This window comes from Pseudophryne corroboree, chromosome 9 (genome assembly GCF_028390025.1).
Source record: "Pseudophryne corroboree isolate aPseCor3 chromosome 9, aPseCor3.hap2, whole genome shotgun sequence".
Taxonomy (NCBI): domain Eukaryota; kingdom Metazoa; phylum Chordata; class Amphibia; order Anura; family Myobatrachidae; genus Pseudophryne; species Pseudophryne corroboree.
The window spans coordinates 442,281,571-442,298,270 of NC_086452.1; the positions used below are offsets into that span (position 1 = coordinate 442,281,571).

At 48.3% G+C, this 16,700-nt stretch overlaps 1 protein-coding gene and 1 non-coding gene across 2 annotated transcripts in view; both read left to right on the forward strand.

Moving 5' to 3' along the window:
* QARS1 (glutaminyl-tRNA synthetase 1) overlaps window positions 1–16,700 on the forward strand; it is a 179,830-nt gene that overhangs the window by 101,249 nt on the left and 61,881 nt on the right. The window contains exon 7 of the mRNA XM_063941120.1: window positions 7,989–8,043. Coding sequence (XP_063797190.1) covers window positions 7,989–8,043 — 55 coding nt within the window. The remainder of the gene's footprint in view (window positions 1–7,988; window positions 8,044–16,700) is intronic.
* Window positions 16,070–16,188, forward strand: LOC134962120 (5S ribosomal RNA). The gene has a single exon (XR_010187999.1). It is a non-coding gene; the product is annotated as a 5S ribosomal RNA (ribosomal RNA).

Genomic DNA, 16,700 nt, shown 5'->3' on the forward strand with positions numbered 1-16,700 from the left:
ACAGTACCTAACTGAGGCTTGGAGGAGGGTCATAGTGGGAGGAGCCAGTGCACACCAGGTAGTCTAAGATCTTTCTAGAGTGCCCAGCCTCCTTCGGAGCCCGCTATTCCCATGGTCCTTACGGAGTTCCCAGCATCCACTACGGACTACGAGAAACAGAATTACCGGTGAGTAAATTCTTATTTTTTCCTGAATCAGATGAATTAAATGAGGTGTGTGATGAAGCGTGGGTTTCCCCCGATAAATAACTGCTAATTTATAAAAAATTATTGGCATTATACCCTTTCCCGCCAGAGGTTAGGGCGCGTTGGAAAACACCCCCTAGCGTAGATAAGGCGCTCACACGCTTATCAAAACAAGTGGCGTTACCGTCTCCTGATACGGCCGCCCTCAAGGAACCAGCTGATAGGAAGCTGGAAAATATCCTTAAAAGTATATACACACATACTGGTATTATACTGCGACCAGCAATCGCCTCAGCCTGGATGTGCAGTGCTGGGGTGGCTTGGTCGGATTCCCTGACAGAAAATATTGATACCCTGGACAGGGACAATATATTATTGACTATAGAGCATTTAAAGGATGCATTTCTGTATATGCGAGATGCACAGAGGGATATTTGCACTCTGGCATCAAGAGTAAGTGCGATGTCCATTTCTGCCAGAAGAGGATTATGGACGCGACAGTGGTCAGGGGATGCGAATTCCAAACGGCATATGGAAGTATTGCCGTATAAAGGGGAGGAGTTATTTGGGGTCGGTCTATCGGACCTGGTGGCCACGGCAACGGCTGGAAAATCCACCTTTTTACCCCAAGTCACCTCGCAGCAGAAAACGATACCGTCTTTTCAGGCTCAGTCCTTTCGTCCCCATAAGGGTAAGCGGGCAAAAGGCCACTCATATCTGCCCCGGGGCAGAGGAAGGGGAAAAAGACTGCAGCAAACAGCCTCTTCCCACGAACAGAAGCCCTCCCCCGCTTCTGCCAAGTCCTCAGCATGACGCTGGGGCCTTACAAGCGGACTCAGGCACGGTGGGGGCCCGTCTCAAGAATTTCAGCGCGCAGTGGGCTCACTCGCAAGTGGACCCCTGGATCCTGCAGGTAGTATCTCAGGGGTACAAATTGGAATTCGAGACGTCTCCCCCTCGCCGGTTCCTGAAGTCTGCTTTACCAACGTCTCCCCCCGACAGGGAGGCGGTATTGGAAGCCATTCACAAGCTGTATTCCCAGCAGGTGATAATCAAGGTACCCCTCCTACAACAGGGAAAGGGGTATTATTCCACGCTGTTTGTGGTACCGAAGCCGGACGGCTCGGTGAGACCCATTTTAAATCTGAAATCCTTGAACACTTACATAAAAAGGTTCAAGTTCAAGATGGAGTCACTCAGAGCAGTGATAGCGAACCTGGAAGAAGGGGACTATATGGTGTCTCTGGACATCAAGGATGCTTACCTCCATGTCCCAATTTGCCCTTCTCACCAAGGGTACCTCAGGTTTGTGGTACAGAACTGTCACTATCCGTTTCAGACGCTGCCGTTTGGATTGTCCACGGCACCCCGGGTCTTTACCAAGGTAATGGCCGAAATGATGATTCTTCTTCGAAGAAAAGGCGTCTTAATTATCCCTTACTTGGACGATCTCCTGATAAGGGCAAGGTCCAGAGAACAGTTAGAGGTCGGAGTAGCACTATCTCAAGTAGTACTACGACAGCATGGATGGATTCTAAATATTCCAAAATCGCAGCTGATTCCGACGACACGTCTGCTGTTCCTAGGGATGATTCTGGACACAGTACAGAAAAAGGTGTTTCTCCCGGAGGAGAAAGCCAAGGAGTTATCCGACCTAGTCAGGAACCTCCTAAGACCAGGCCAAGTGTCAGTACATCAATGCACAATGTCCTGGGAAAGATGGTGGCTTCTTACGAAGCGATTCCATTCGGCAGATTCCACGCAAGAACTTTTCAGTGGGAACCGCTGGACAAATGGTCCGGATCGCATCTTCAAATGCATCAGCGGATAACCCTGTCTCCAAGGACAAGGGTGTCTCTCCTGTGGTGGTTACAGAGTGCTCATCTCCTAGAGGGCCGCAGATTCGGCATTCAGGATTGGGTCCTGGTGACCACGGATGCCAGCCTGAGAGGCTGGGGAGCAGTCACACAGGGAAGAAATTTCCAGGGCTTGTGGTCAAGCATGGAAACGTCACTTCACATAAATATCCTGGAACTAAGGGCCATTTACAATGCCCTAAGTCAGGCAAGACCTCTGCTTCAGGGTCAGCCGGTGTTGATCCAGTCGGACAACATCACGGCAGTCGCCCACGTAAACAGACAGGGCGGCACAAGAAGCAGGAGGGCAATGATGGAAGTGGCAAGGATTCTTCGCTGGGCGGAGAATCATGTGATATCACTGTCAGCAGTGTTCATTCCGGGAGTGGACAACTGGGAAGCAGACTTCCTCAGCAGACACGATCTTCACCCAGAAGTCTTCCACATGATTGTGAACCGTTGGGAAAAACCAAAGGTGGACATGATGGCGTCCCGCCTCAACAAAAAACTGGACAGATATTGCGCCAGGTCAAGGGACCCTCAGGCAATAGCTGTAGACGCTCTGGTAACACCGTGGGTGTACCAGTCGGTGTATGTGTTCCCTCCTCTTCCTCTCATACCAAAAGTACTGAGAATCATAAGAAGGAGAGGAGTAAAGACTATACTCGTGGCTCCGGATTGGCCAAGAAGGACTTGGTACCCGGAAATTCAAGAGATGCTCACGGAAGACCCGTGGCCTCTACCTCTAAGAAAGGACCTGCTCCAGCAGGGACCATGTCTGTTCCAAGACTTACCGCGGCTGCGTTTGACGGCATGGCGGTTGAACGCCGGATCCTGAAGGAAAAAGGCATTCCGGATGAAGTCATCCCTACCCTGATCAAAGCCAGGAAGGATGTAACCATACAACATTATCACCGTATTTGGCGTAAATATGTTGCGTGGTGCGAGGCCAGGAAGGCCCCTACAGAGGAATTTCAACTGGGTCGTTTCCTGCATTTCCTGCAAACAGGACTGTCTATGGGCCTAAAATTAGGGTCCATTAAGGTTCAAATTTCGGCCCTGTCAATATTCTTCCAAAAAGAACTGGCTTCTGTTCCTGAAGTTCAGACGTTTGTCAAGGGAGTACTGCATATACAGCCTCCTTTTGTGCCTCCAGTGGCACCTTGGGATCTCAATGTAGTTTTGGGATTCCTAAAATCACATTGGTTTGAACCACTCACCACTGTGGATTTAAAATATCTCACATGGAAAGTGGTAATGCTGTTAGCCCTGGCTTCAGCCAGGCGTGTCTCAGAATTGGCGGCTTTATCCTATAAAAGCCCTTACCTAATTTTTCATACGGACAGGGCAGAATTGAGGACTCGTCCTCAATTTCTCCCTAAGGTGGTTTCAGCATTTCACTTAAACCAGCATATTGTGGTGCCTGTGGCTACTAGGGTCTTGGAGGATTCCAAGTTGCTGGACGTAGTCAGGGCCCTGAAAATATATGTTTCCAGGACGGCTGGAGTCAGGAAATCTGATTCGCTGTTTATCCTGTATGCACCCAACAAGCTGGGTGCTCCTGCTTCTAAGCAGACGGTTGCTCGTTGGATTTGTAGTACAATTCAGCTTGCACATTCTGTGGCAGGCCTGCCACAGCCAAAATCTGTAAAAGCCCATTCCACACGGAAAGTGGGCTCATCTTGGGCGGCTGCCCGAGGGGTCTCGGCTTTACAACTTTGCCGAGCAGCTACTTGGTCAGGGGCAAACACGTTTGCTAAATTCTACAAATTTGATACCCTGGCTGAGGAGGACCTGGAGTTCTCTCATTCGGTGCTGCAGAGTCATCCGCACTCTCCCGCCCGTTTGGGAGCTTTGGTATAATCCCCATGGTCCTTTCGGAGTCCCCAGCATCCACTAGGACGTTAGAGAAAATAAGAATTTACTTACCGATAATTCTATTTCTCATAGTCCGTAGTGGATGCTGGGCGCCCATCCCAAGTGCGGATTGTCTGCATTACTTGTACATAGTTATTGTTACAAAAATCGGGTTATTATTGTTGTGAGCCATCTTTTCAGAGGCTCCTTCTGTTATCATGCTGTTAACTGGGTTCAGATCACAAGTTGTACGGTGTGATTGGTGTGGCTGGTATGAGTCTTACCCGGGATTCAATATCCTTCCTTATTGTGTACGCTCGTCCGGGCACAGTATTCTAACTGAGGCTTGGAGGAGGGTCATAGGGGGAGGAGCCAGTGCACACCAGCTAGTCCTAAAGCTTTTACTTTGTGCCCAGTCTCCTGCGGAGCCGCTATTCCCCATGGTCCTTTCGGAGTCCCCAGCATCCACTACGGACTATGAGAAATAGAATTATCTGTAAGTAAATTCTTATTTTTTTATTACTACTTACAATCCAGAATTAATAAATGCACATTAAACACATGTATAAACAGTGTATTATTAACAAATAATACTCTGCAAACGGTCAGTGGATATTTCGGTGCACTAGTCGGAATGTCTCACTGACTTGTTACTGTATCACTGTTAGTACATAAAGGGGTCATTCAGACCTGATCGCACACTAGGATTGTTTTGCTGCGATCAGGTCACTATTGCGCAGGCGCGTCGTACGGGTACAAAGATCATTGCTGAGCGATGGATTTTACTAAGAATCCATTCACACAGCCGATCACATGGAGATTGACAGGAAGAAGCCGTTTGTGGGCGTCAACTGACCGTTTTCTGGGAGTGGTTGGAAAAACGCAGGTGTGTCAAAGCATTTGCAGGGCGGGTGTCTGACGTCAATTCCGGGCCCGGACAGGCTGATGTGATCGCAGCGGCTGAGTAAGTTCTGAGCTACTCAGAAACTGCACAAAAACTTTTTTGTACCACTCTGCTGCACAGGCGTTCGCACACATGTAAAGTGAAAATACACTCCCCTATGGGCGGCGACTATCTGTTCGCAGCGCTGCAAAAAATAGCTAGCGAGCGATCAACTCGGAATGACACCCCCCCCCCAAGTTAGGGAGCAGAAGTCTATTCAAGCAAACACTTCAGTCACAAATCATTGGAAAGTGTTTTAATGGTGTTATTGATATGTTGCAGGTACTGTATGTCCTGCTGTATGGTTTGCTCACCTGTATTTGAATATGACAAGTCCCAAAAGTTCTGTATCTCAACACTCGACAGTGTAATGGTGTATTTCAGCTGGATGCGTTTATGCAGACGCTGGGATCCCGAACGTCTATTCTCACTCGTGGGTGTCAACGACATCCATGGAGTGGGAATAGAGCCTGTGGCGAGCGCACAGTCACCGAGCCCACAGCGTGGCGAGCACACAGCTACGGTTTGTATCTGTCTGTTAACCGAGGCTTAGAGCGTCCCCGCGTTGCTGCCGCTACTGGTCTCTGGAATGAAGTAGTGACTCGGATAGACGTATGAAGCAGTAATAAGAGTAAAGTGTGCCATGGCAACCAATCAGCTGCTTCGTGTCATTTTATAGAATGCACTTGATAAATGTTACTTCACAGCTGATTGGTTGCCATGGCACACTTCTCTACTCTCATCACTGCTTCATACATCTACTTCTCAATGCGGAGATGGTGGGCGATGACACCACTGCAGTGCAGGTTATCTGGTATTACCACTGCTGCCAATGTGCTGTGCAGGTTTTCCAGTTCTGCCACTGCCATCAATTTGCTGTAATTGATTGTGGCTCAGTGCCACGTGTCCCAAATATACTGCTCAGTATCTCAATGTAATACAGGGGTCTATTTACTAAGCCTTGGATGGAGAGAAAGCACCAGCCAATCAGCTTATAACTGTCATTTTTCAAACACCGCCTGTGACATAGCAGTTAGGAGCTGATTGGCTGGTGCTTTGGGGGTCATTCCGACCTGATCATAGCTGTGATTCGCTCAATTTTTTTTAAACTTATATAAAAACTGGAGTTTGGTACTTACTGATAAAAACCTTTTCACAGATTCCATAGGGGATACTGGAGTCTTTTTACAGTGGGGTATAGACAGGTGGAATAGAGGAGCCGGCACTTGAAATTTATTAGTGTCTAGTTCCTCCTCTATGCCTCACCTCCAGACCAGTTTTAGAAATGTGTCCGAGGGGGCCGGACACTCTGTGGGCTTGTTCCAGTGTTTTAATTCACAATGCATGAGATATTTAACCTGTTTAACAAAGCCAAATGTGTCTGTATGTTTTAAGCAATACTTCAATGGGCGTTAAGAAGGGCTATTGGGGAAATGCAAGCATTCAGCTGAATAGTCTGTAGCGCCCCCCTCCCCCGTGGTAATTTACAGTGGGCAACTGAATTCCCACCTAATAGTTATATTTCTCCTTTATATCCCTAACCCCCTCCATTTGTGGTTCCTGCAGTTCACATTTAGGTTCAGAGCGTTGACACTCAGTGTCGACATTAGACTGTTCACAGAAGATCTCTCCACCACAATTTTAGGGATACACTCCACACCAAAGCAAAACTGCATAGTCGAGGTACAGACTGTTGACATACACAATGTCGCCAGGGCCGGACTGGCCATCTGGCACTTCTTGCAAATGCCAGAAGGGCCGATGGCCACGTGGGCCGATCCAGCGCTGACTGAGACACGCTGCCGCTCAGTCCGGCGGCAGCATGTCTCAGCTGTCAGGAGAGGAGAGCGCCCGCCAGCGCGGCTGTGTCTGGCGCGGCGGCGTATAGCGGACTTCAAACCAGCCGCCGTTTCACAAGCCAATCGGAGCTCGCGGACCGGCAGTCAATCAGAAGCCGCCGGTTCGCGAGCTCTGATTGGCTCACGAACTGGCGGCTGGTTTGAACGAAGTCCGCTATACGCCGACGCGCCAGACACAGCCGCGCTGGCGGGCGCTACCTCTCCTGACTCACCCGTCCCTCACAGCCGGAGCCCGGAGGAGGAGCAGCAGCGGTAAGCAGCTGCAGCACTGGCTGCTGTGGGGGCAATTGTATACCTGGCTGGCACTGTGGGGCATTTGTATACCTGGCACTGTGGGGGCAATTGTTTACTTGGCACTGTGGGGGCAATTGTTTACTTGGCACTGTGGGGGCAATTGTTTACCTGGCACTGTGGGGGCATTTGTGGATCTGGCACTGTGGGGGCATTTGTGGATCTGGCACTGTGGGGGCATTTGTGGATCTGGCACTGTGGGGGCATTTGTGGATCTGGCACTGTCGGGGCAATTGTGTATCTGGCACTGCACTATTGGGGGCATATAATTTAAATTTTGGCTCATACTGTGTGGTATAATGTGAAAGAGGCACCAGTACTAGATAGAATAAGCGGTCCTACTATTGTGGTGCATAATGCGTATAAGGGGTGTATGGTGTGGTAAACTACACTGAAGGCCACGCCCCCTTTTGAGTGGCCACACCCCATTTTCCGGAGCGCGAGCGCGCATAATTACAAACTTCACATTTCCATACCCCCACTTAAAAATTTCCTCTTCAACCACTGGTTGTGTGTATTGGACGCTTGTATGTTGTTAGAATATAAATTATATTTGTAAGAGCATAGACTAATAAGTGGGAGGAGTCAGGAATAGTAAGGGGAGGAGTCACAGAGGTGGGCCTGTGTGCTTCGAAAATGCCAGGGCCTACTTTTAGTCCCAGTCCGGCCCTGAATGTCGCCCTTCTGGCGATCTGAAAGTCAACATTTTGTACTACACCCCACATTTACTGCATTTCAGAAGCCCCCCCCTGCATGTCCCATTTATATATATAATTAATTTTCTGGTCCATAGGGAGTCCAAAGGGATACCATGGGGTGTAGGTGGTTGGAGAGGACCGGGCACCACACAGATAAAGCCTTTATTTTTACTAGTAATTGAAAATCGCCCATTTCTTTACTTATTTTTTTTCTTCTGCTCACAGCCGTGCTCCAATTATCTGCATGCTCTGAGTGTCAGTACCTTCTGCATTAAAGTCTTCTCCCTGCATTTGTTTAGGCAATAAAGCAGAAAGTGGTGGAAACAGAGAAAAAATGTGATGCGGTTGTAAACGGTGAGTAACGCGGGGCGTTTATTTGTTTTCTTACAAATGTTAGAATTTTCTGCCTCCTCTACTGCCCCCCCCCCACAAGTACCGAGATAAAAAAGCAGGTTTATTCTTTCCGTCCTCTTGTTAACTGCATTCCAGGCATTCTTGTCACAGAGCTGCACGGAGCATCGCATTCTATTCCAAATACTTATCTGTGGAGTCAGAGCCCTAGCGGCTGCTTTGTTGTCAGTAGCAGCCGCTTTACAGGAAAACGTGGCAATTCAGCCTGTAAACTGGGTTCATGTAGGATGTTTTGTTTCACGGTTGGCGTGTGTGAGGATGCTGTCCATCAACTAATGGAATGTACAGGTAAAGGTGAAATTCTCCAGTTTGTCTACAAGTGAAATGCTGGAGAAAGCAAACCGGTTCTTACCAGCGGCCGTGAAATGCGCGCTTTCTTCCTATTCGCTTCAAAAACCATTTAAACTAAAACGGATCCAGTTTTGAAGTTCCATACTGTAATGTTCACAGGAGTCAAACTTTGTTTGTCGTCATAATATAACAATCTCTATATTCTAGGACGAACGTTAATATAAATGCAATATATAGCCATTGCCTTTATTTGTCATAGAAGCTGAATCCCCTCCTACACTGGGAAGTCCAAGCCCTTTAGTCATACTCGGTTGGGTCAAAGCCGCAAAGGGGGCGAGTTGCCATTGCAACGGCGTCGAAACCCCAGCAGTGGCACCAAAAAAACCCCACCCCACCTCCACCCCACAGCTTAATATGACCCCAGACTTGTGGATATTTGTATGTAGCCTACAACTGTAAATCTGCGAGTCCAGCAGTACCGCAGGTGCATGCATCCGCACTTACTTGCGCCGCAAATGAACTCACGGCTAATTGGATTGAGCACAGTGTGTAGTATTTCCAGCCATATTGAGACGTCTTACTAAGCACGATGTTCTGGTTAGTGGGTTACAGCGACTTTCTTTTAAATGCATATTAGTTCCTTGAAAACTTTTACTTCATATTCCCGTAACTCTGCAATTAAAGCAATTGCTTTAACCCCAGTGGTTGGTTGTCGCTGGCTACGTTGCTAGACAATGCTCTCTGTGTTTGTGTGGGCACGCTTCTGCAGACAGAACAAGCAGCCTTGTCCATTTTCCAGATTAAGTAGCGGCGAGAATGAAGGAGGGAAAAAAAGCCTCTCCTCGGCGGCACCTCGGGCAGCTTCCTCTGGAGACCGGGTGGGGGCATTAGATTGCAGAAGAATCTCTAGCCCCGCGACGCACACTCTAAACACATCACCGCTGGCCCAGCACGCTGCTGCTGCTGCAGTGTAAACCTGCCTATGTGATCAGAACTGGCAAGGTGACCAGTGTTTACGTTTCTGTGTGTCCCTGATTGACCCAATTTCGATTCCCATTAGTGTGACCGACTTGGGCAAAGATCCAGGTATTCTGCGGTTGGTCGCAACGATTATATCACCCTGTGTGATACACTGCTGTGGGCAGGGGAGGATTTGTTAATGAAAGGTAGCCAGCCACGTTACTGATATTTATTTTTTGTACCTTACCTTTCTGCTTCGTCATCACAGCCCAGTACTGCAGTGTGTCTGACCGGTACTTCTTTAGCCAATCAGATCATTCTCTGGGAGCGCTGGTTAATGCAGCAGGCCATGGCTATTATCCTACAGTATGAGTTTGGGCCTCTACTAGCCACAGTAATTGCCCCAGGCTTGCCAGGAAGGTATGTGGGCATTTAGCAAATTGCAGTGGTGTTGAACCCAGGTCCAGAGACCCAGCAATCCTTTTTACGTAGCTACCATGGTTGGTCCCAGGAAGGACTCGGGTAAGACTCAGTGTAAAAGGTCCCGTTTACAGCACGAGGAGAGCCAGACTTCCCGACGCTAGGAGATTTCGTCTGCAAGCGCCTGCAGAAAAGAGACTGCACCCATGTGCAGTGTGAACGGCGCCGACCCAGTAATAACTTGAGTCAGAGCTCCAGTAGTAACGGGGCCTAATCCGAATTGGAACAGTGGGGCAGATGTATTAAGCCTGGAGAAGTGATAAATCAGTGATAAGTGGAAGGTGATAACGCACCAGCCAATCAGCTCCTAACTGTAAATTTACATATTGGAGCTGATTGGCTGGTACGTTATCACCTTGCACTTATCACTGCTTTATCATTTCTCCAGGCTTAATACATCTGCCCCAGTGTTTTTAATTCCAGGTCAGGGCCTAGATTTTAGTGGAGAAGCGGTTGCCAAAATGGCCCACTGATACTAAGCACCCCATATGTGACTAGCTGTAGGGGGTGTGCATGAATATTTTAGCCCAGAAAAAAAGTTCAAGTTCATAATCTTGCTTTAACGCCTTGAAAATAGGTATAGGTGTGTGTGTGTGTGTGTGTGTGTGTGTGTGTGTGTGTGTGTGTGTGTGTGTGTGTGTGTGTGTGTATATATGTATGTATAAAATATATATAGATAGATAGATATATATATATAGAGAGAGAAATTCCAGAGTCCGGCACTCCCCGCAGCATAAACAACTTGAGCCGGTGCCCTCACAATTGGAGAGTATATAGCAAGCACAGGTGCGGCACTCGGGCCACGGTTAGCAGCAAAAAATGACAGGCGGAGACTGTGTAATTCAATCACAGTCTCCGCCTGTCATTTTTTGCTGCTAACCGTGGCCCGAGTGCCGCACCTGTGCTTGATATAGATAGATAGAGAGAGAGATATATATATATATATATATATATATATATATATATATATATATATATAATTTTAATGTTCTTATTTTATTCCTTTTTTTCTCTTATTGGTGTGCACGCTTCGGCAGAACACTGGTTAATCCCCAGCCTCCCGCTCGCAGTTCACACTCTCCTATTCTGACGATGGCAGCCCGATTTGTTTATCTAGCAATTAGAGCAGGCTGTTAACAAGATGCCCCAATTTCCAAGGGGCCTTCTGTGGGCTGCGAGGAGTCTGACGTTTCCCTCCTGAGGTTCTAGAAGGTGACATTAAGACGCTGCCTTCTGCCAGCTGGGAGTGTTCCCTGCTCTCGCCAAACACTGCATTATTTATTTTTCTCCTGGCTTTCATAGGGCCTGTAACGTTATGGACAAGACCTGGCTTAAGTGAAATAGCCGTGTAGGAAATGTCTGAGCTGAATATTCCTGGCTGAGGCCGGTTGTCTAATTGTGCTGTATGTGCCCCTGTTCTCTAATAAACACGTGTAGTCATTTATTGTATAGTGTTTGGCACAGGAAACTCCAAGTGGCTTGGACACCTATGGGGCGGATTCAGAGGGGGCCGCAGAAGCGTCTGCGTCTGTTTGCAGTCGCCGTTCTGGGGATTATGCAGATGTGGCTACAAAGTCTTTACCCGATGTCCGTCCGTAATTGTGCAAGAAAGGAGACGCCCCCACTTTTGGCGTCCATATTTGCTGTAATACAGATGGGTGCATCGCAAGCCCTATAGCAGGTGCAGTTTCTCTGCCCAAACATGGTCTACCATGTGAGCGTCTGGGTACACAGCCACTATCACTGCCTCCATAACACCGCCCATAACCGTTTCCCAGGAACACCCACTGCATTTCCAATGCGGTTCTCCGTGGGTGCGTCTGAAATGGCAACAGCGTCTTTGCATAGGCAGGACGCATGTGCAGTGCAACGTTCATACATGTGCAGCAGCAAAAAATCACTCCACTGCGTCCAGCATTGGCCTCTGAATCGGGCTGGAATGTCAGAGAGGAGTGCCTGCAGCATACCAGTTATCAGGACTTTACACTATTTTCACTATTTATTATTATTATTACGCTTGGTACAGTCTTTGTATGATCAAAGAATACAAAATAAAGCACAAACTCAAGTGGCTCCATCAGTTTGGGACTAGTGAAAGGTGCACACAGGTAGAGGGGCAGCTCAAGAGAAATACATCCCCACTCTGTTCCGCCTTTGTACTGAAAATAGCCTTGATATAAAGAAATTGTGCTTTTTGTATTATTGTTATTGTTGTTGGGGATCTTTACAACGTAAAAATAACTTTGCACTCTCTACTAGGCGATTGAGGAGGATCGGTATGTGATCCTGCTGCTTGGGATGCCGTCAGGGGAGCGAGCGCAACGAAGCTTCTTGCGAGCTCGGTGGCGAGCGACAGGTTACATTCTCCCTCTCTGGGTGTAGTGCACACCCATATATAGGGAATAACCTACCTCGCTGGTATTCCAGCAGTGGTATAGTTTCCCCATCGGGATCCCAGCGTAGGTATTGAGACAGCCGGGATCCCGACGAGCGCTATGTTAACCGCATACCGTTTGAGGGTAAGGGGCGGAGTAAGCTGTGGCTTTGCAGAGGCCCGATTGAGCGCTGCATCTTTTATCTAATAAAGTAATCTAAGCCAATTTTACACTAATATTAAATCTAGGAAAAGTCGTCTTTTAAATGCAAGTTCTTGAACCAAAAATATATCCGCAAACTACTATGTATAGAAGAAAGCAGGACCAACTTTCTTGTATCGGCTTCTGTGTGTATTGTCCACTGTGTCACTCGCTGAGAGGTCCTTCCATGAATTCACTACATCTTCTGTGATACAGCCAATATTGCGTAAGCAGGGCTGCCTTCAAGGTGGCTCATTCCCACCAGTCCTGCTCCAGCTTTCCCTGGGGAGAGCAGCTCCGAGCCTCGCAGTCTGGCAGCTGCCCTGTATTGTGTATTGCCTGCCTGTCCTCTCAAACCGTCCAGAAAGGAGATGATTGAGCTGGGGCGTGCGGCCCGGGGAGGGCTGACACAGGCAAGAGAGATCCTCTTTCTGTGCAGCTTTGTTGGTTTTCTTGGAAAGTCTCAGCCGAAACCCAAACACTGTGTCAGTTCTGAGAAGCTGCAGATTGGTGGAGTATGTGTGGAAACACACACTGCTCTGTCTAGGCATCTCCAGCCACAATCTGGCCCCCTCGCAGACAGGCTGCAGATCATTCTGCCTGCGGAGAGACCGTGCATCACGGGCTTCTGCTTCACGTGTGGGTAGAGGTCTCCGTTTCCTGTACCGAAGTATTGAGGGAGGGGGAGGGGGGGGGATTAGCTATTTAGATGCAATTGATCTTTTTACTAAACTGAATATCAAGGATTTATCCAATTAATAGAGTATTTAGCCCAGTTTAAATATCTCCCTGGCCACAAAAAAAAACCTGTCCGGTCATTGGAGGACTTGCTAAGTTAGTTTTTGTAAGTGAGTGTGGACCTGGGGGTGGCCCACGCAGACGCGCAGAGAATATAAAGTTGCTATGCACATGGATCCGATTTCATGACCTGTGCTGCCAGCTAGCAATGCTAACCACTGTACCGCAACCAGTTAATATGAGGCAGTACTCTGTCTCTCCGGTGCCGCCCCACCACCGAACGTCGATGCTCTCCCTAATCCGTACCAGTGTAGAGCAGCAGTAGTATTACTGGTAGAGCAGCATGGCTGATCGCTGTACCGCTAACCTGGATGAATGGTGCAGTGCAGGAGTATTGTAGGTTTAGGTTCAAATCAGGGTGTTGTTAATTGGAGCAGATGCTCGGTGGACCCACCTGAATCCCTGGCAGCTATAACGTCGCATTCATCTTACAGTTTCTTCTGATTGACAGGAAGAGTTGAAAGAGAAGTATGAAACGGGCCCGTTACAGCCCTCGGGGGCTTTGGCAGATCTGACAAACTGCATGTCTGTAGGAAGTAATATGTTGTTGGTGTTTTTTTTTTATCATATATGTTTTTCTCCTTTACAGTCCCCTCCGAGATTTAATGATTTTCATTTTAGTAAGCCAAATCTCCACATTTCTTCCAAACCTACTATGCGATCCACTAGTTCATAGCCAATCTGCGTTTGGTACAACTCTAAAAATGATCAGATAACTAAGCAATTTGGCCAGGCTCTAACCAGATTTGTGCACCCAGATCAGACCGCTGCTCCTGCATTTTGCAGATTGATCATGGTAATTACGCAAATGCAGGGATTGGCTGACCCTGTTTTCTTCCAAAATAAAATCGGTCCTAGTGTGATTGGGAGTATGAAGCATATTGGGGGGGGAGGTTGGACTGCACATCCTAATTACACATATAGTAGGAGGTGCTACCATGCTGGGACTTGTAGTTTCACAAAGAAAGAGAATATAGTGCCGATTGCACACTCCACAAGACCAATAACTACTAGTCAGAATAATTACAATAATCTCTGCAATCTAACAGAGCAAATTCTGAGGTTTGTAGTATACTTTTCTCCTTCATCCACTAGGGGCCACTGGAGTGTAGTTACAATGGGGAGATAGTAGGTGGTATTGGTAGCTGGCACTTTAAAAATTCTCACACTGTGGCTAGCTCCTCCCCTACTATCTCCCCTCCAAGCCAGTCTTAGTTAAGTGCCCGAGGTAGCTGGTTCACTTGGGTTTAGCTGAAGAATTTTCTTCTTTTTTCTTTATTATTTTATTTTTCTTACACACACTCACAGACTGGCAGCTCTGCCACTGCCAGTCTGCACCGTGGGAGCTGCCGGCGGGGTCCCATCGCAGCTGCGTGCGGCTAGGGATGGGCCCCGGCTGAGGGAGACACTGAGCTCTCCTGAGTTGGCGGACACCGCTGCGTGCGGCGCGTGTCGCGGCCACTCCATCCAGCAGAAGATTCCGGCAGCATGGCAGCGGTGAGTATCAAAAATGGTCGGACACCGCTGCGTGCGGCTTGTGTCGGGACCACCCCACCACAGAAGATTCCGGCTGGACGCCGCTGCGTGCGGCGTGTGTCGGGGCCGATCCACCAAGAACACAGTGGTGAGTGAAGTATACTTTATTTGTGGTGGCTATGTATGTTTTTAGAGCAATCTGTTTATTGTTGTACAACCCACTCCAGAAGGGCTCTCTGGGGCTGTAATGTACTTTATTGTATCCTTACCTGTCCTCCTCATGGAGAAACAGACAGGATGATTGGGGGAGGCTGAGTATGTGTTTATACAACCCTGACTGAAAAACGGGTGTGTGTCATTCTGATAACCCTCTGCTCCCCCAGCTCCCCGCACCCCCCGCACCCACTCAGCGCGACTCACAGAGCCGGCACAGGGATCCCGCTCGAGCGCAAAGCAATGTTTAAATTTGGCGCCTTGTACGGAGGGGGCGGAGCTAAGTCCCGCTCTGTAGAGCGAGCTCAGCGCTCCCTGCTCCCAGGCGGCGACTCGCGCTCTGTTCAGCGCAACACTCCCCGGCGGCGGCTAGCAGATACAGGGCTCTACTAGCGCTGTATAGCGGGCTCAGCGCTCAGCGCTCCCCGGCGGTGACTCGCAGGCCCAGCGGAGGGTACAGCTCGCTTCCCGCTTAGTTTTGCAATAAGGCGCCATAGCCGGGGGGCGGAGCTAACTCCTGCTCTGTACAGCGGGCTCAGCATTCTCCGCTCCCCGGCCACTGTTATAGTGTAATAGGCATTTATGTGAGTTTAATGCACATGGTGCTGAGGAGAATGTGATATAGTCAGAGTGGCTCAGCACTAATCCAGTTATCCACTATATAGATTTTATCGCATAGCCCAGAGGAGTTTCACTCTGGCGGCCATTTCCTCCCTGCACAGACCTGGCTTCATATTTGCAGTGTCTCCTATAGCCCAGTGGGCTAATCTTGCATACTCAGAGACAAATACAAATAAAGTCCCAGGTATATTAACAGTTAACCCGCTTTACTCAGCGGGCTCCCAGGTCTCCCCGTCGCTAGGCAACAGCTCTGGGATTTGTAACTTTTCGATACTTCAGGCTGCTGAAATATAGATACATTCCTCCTGCAGTAGAGTCCTCTACCCAGCATTTTCCTACTTGCAAATCAGGGAACCTGCTCTATTACAGTAGCTGGGACTCAGCTCAATAATAATTAAAAGGATCTACTGTGCAGTATTTATTTACCTACGGTGTGTGTGTATATATACATATATAGTTATGTTTGTGCATGTATATATATAGATATATATATTTAAGTGCGTGTAGGTATGTATATAGATAAATCCATAAAATACCAGATATAGGGGATAAAAGCCTACGGCCACACCACCCTGAACACGCCCGATCTCGTCTGATCTCGGAAACTAAGCAGGGTCAGGCCCGGTTAGTACTTGGATGGGAGACCGCCTGGGAATACCAGGTGCTGTAGGCTACTTCCGCAATGTTTTCTAATAACAACATCTTGCACATAACATTTTCCCCCATCTTTCTCACAGGCTGGTCACCATTTTGAAAAGCCAGCGGAACCTCAGAGAAACATCTGGTGCACCTTAATTAGCGGTACACTAAATACAGGGCGGGGTGTTGCCTTCCCTTTATTATTCCTTGTTGTCACTAGTTACTAATGCTATTTGTAATTGTGGAATGCGTGTAAGGCATCAGACAAATAGCGCTGCGGCTCAGTACGCTAGTAGCGGGTATCTGAACAGGGGTTTGAATCCAAACAAAACTTTAAGGAGAACTCCTATAGCCTAGGGCTAAGACTCCTGTCCCACAGCGCAGCGTTGCTGGTTCAGGTCTCCGCTGCTCCAGAAAGTTTATTTTAATCGTATCGGTCACTACACATTATAGTGCAGACCTTACGTAGGGCTCTGTTTATTTAACCCACCTTTTCTCCTTTCGTTTGTCTCTCCTGGGATAGTCGAAGAATTCCCTCTTAGGTGT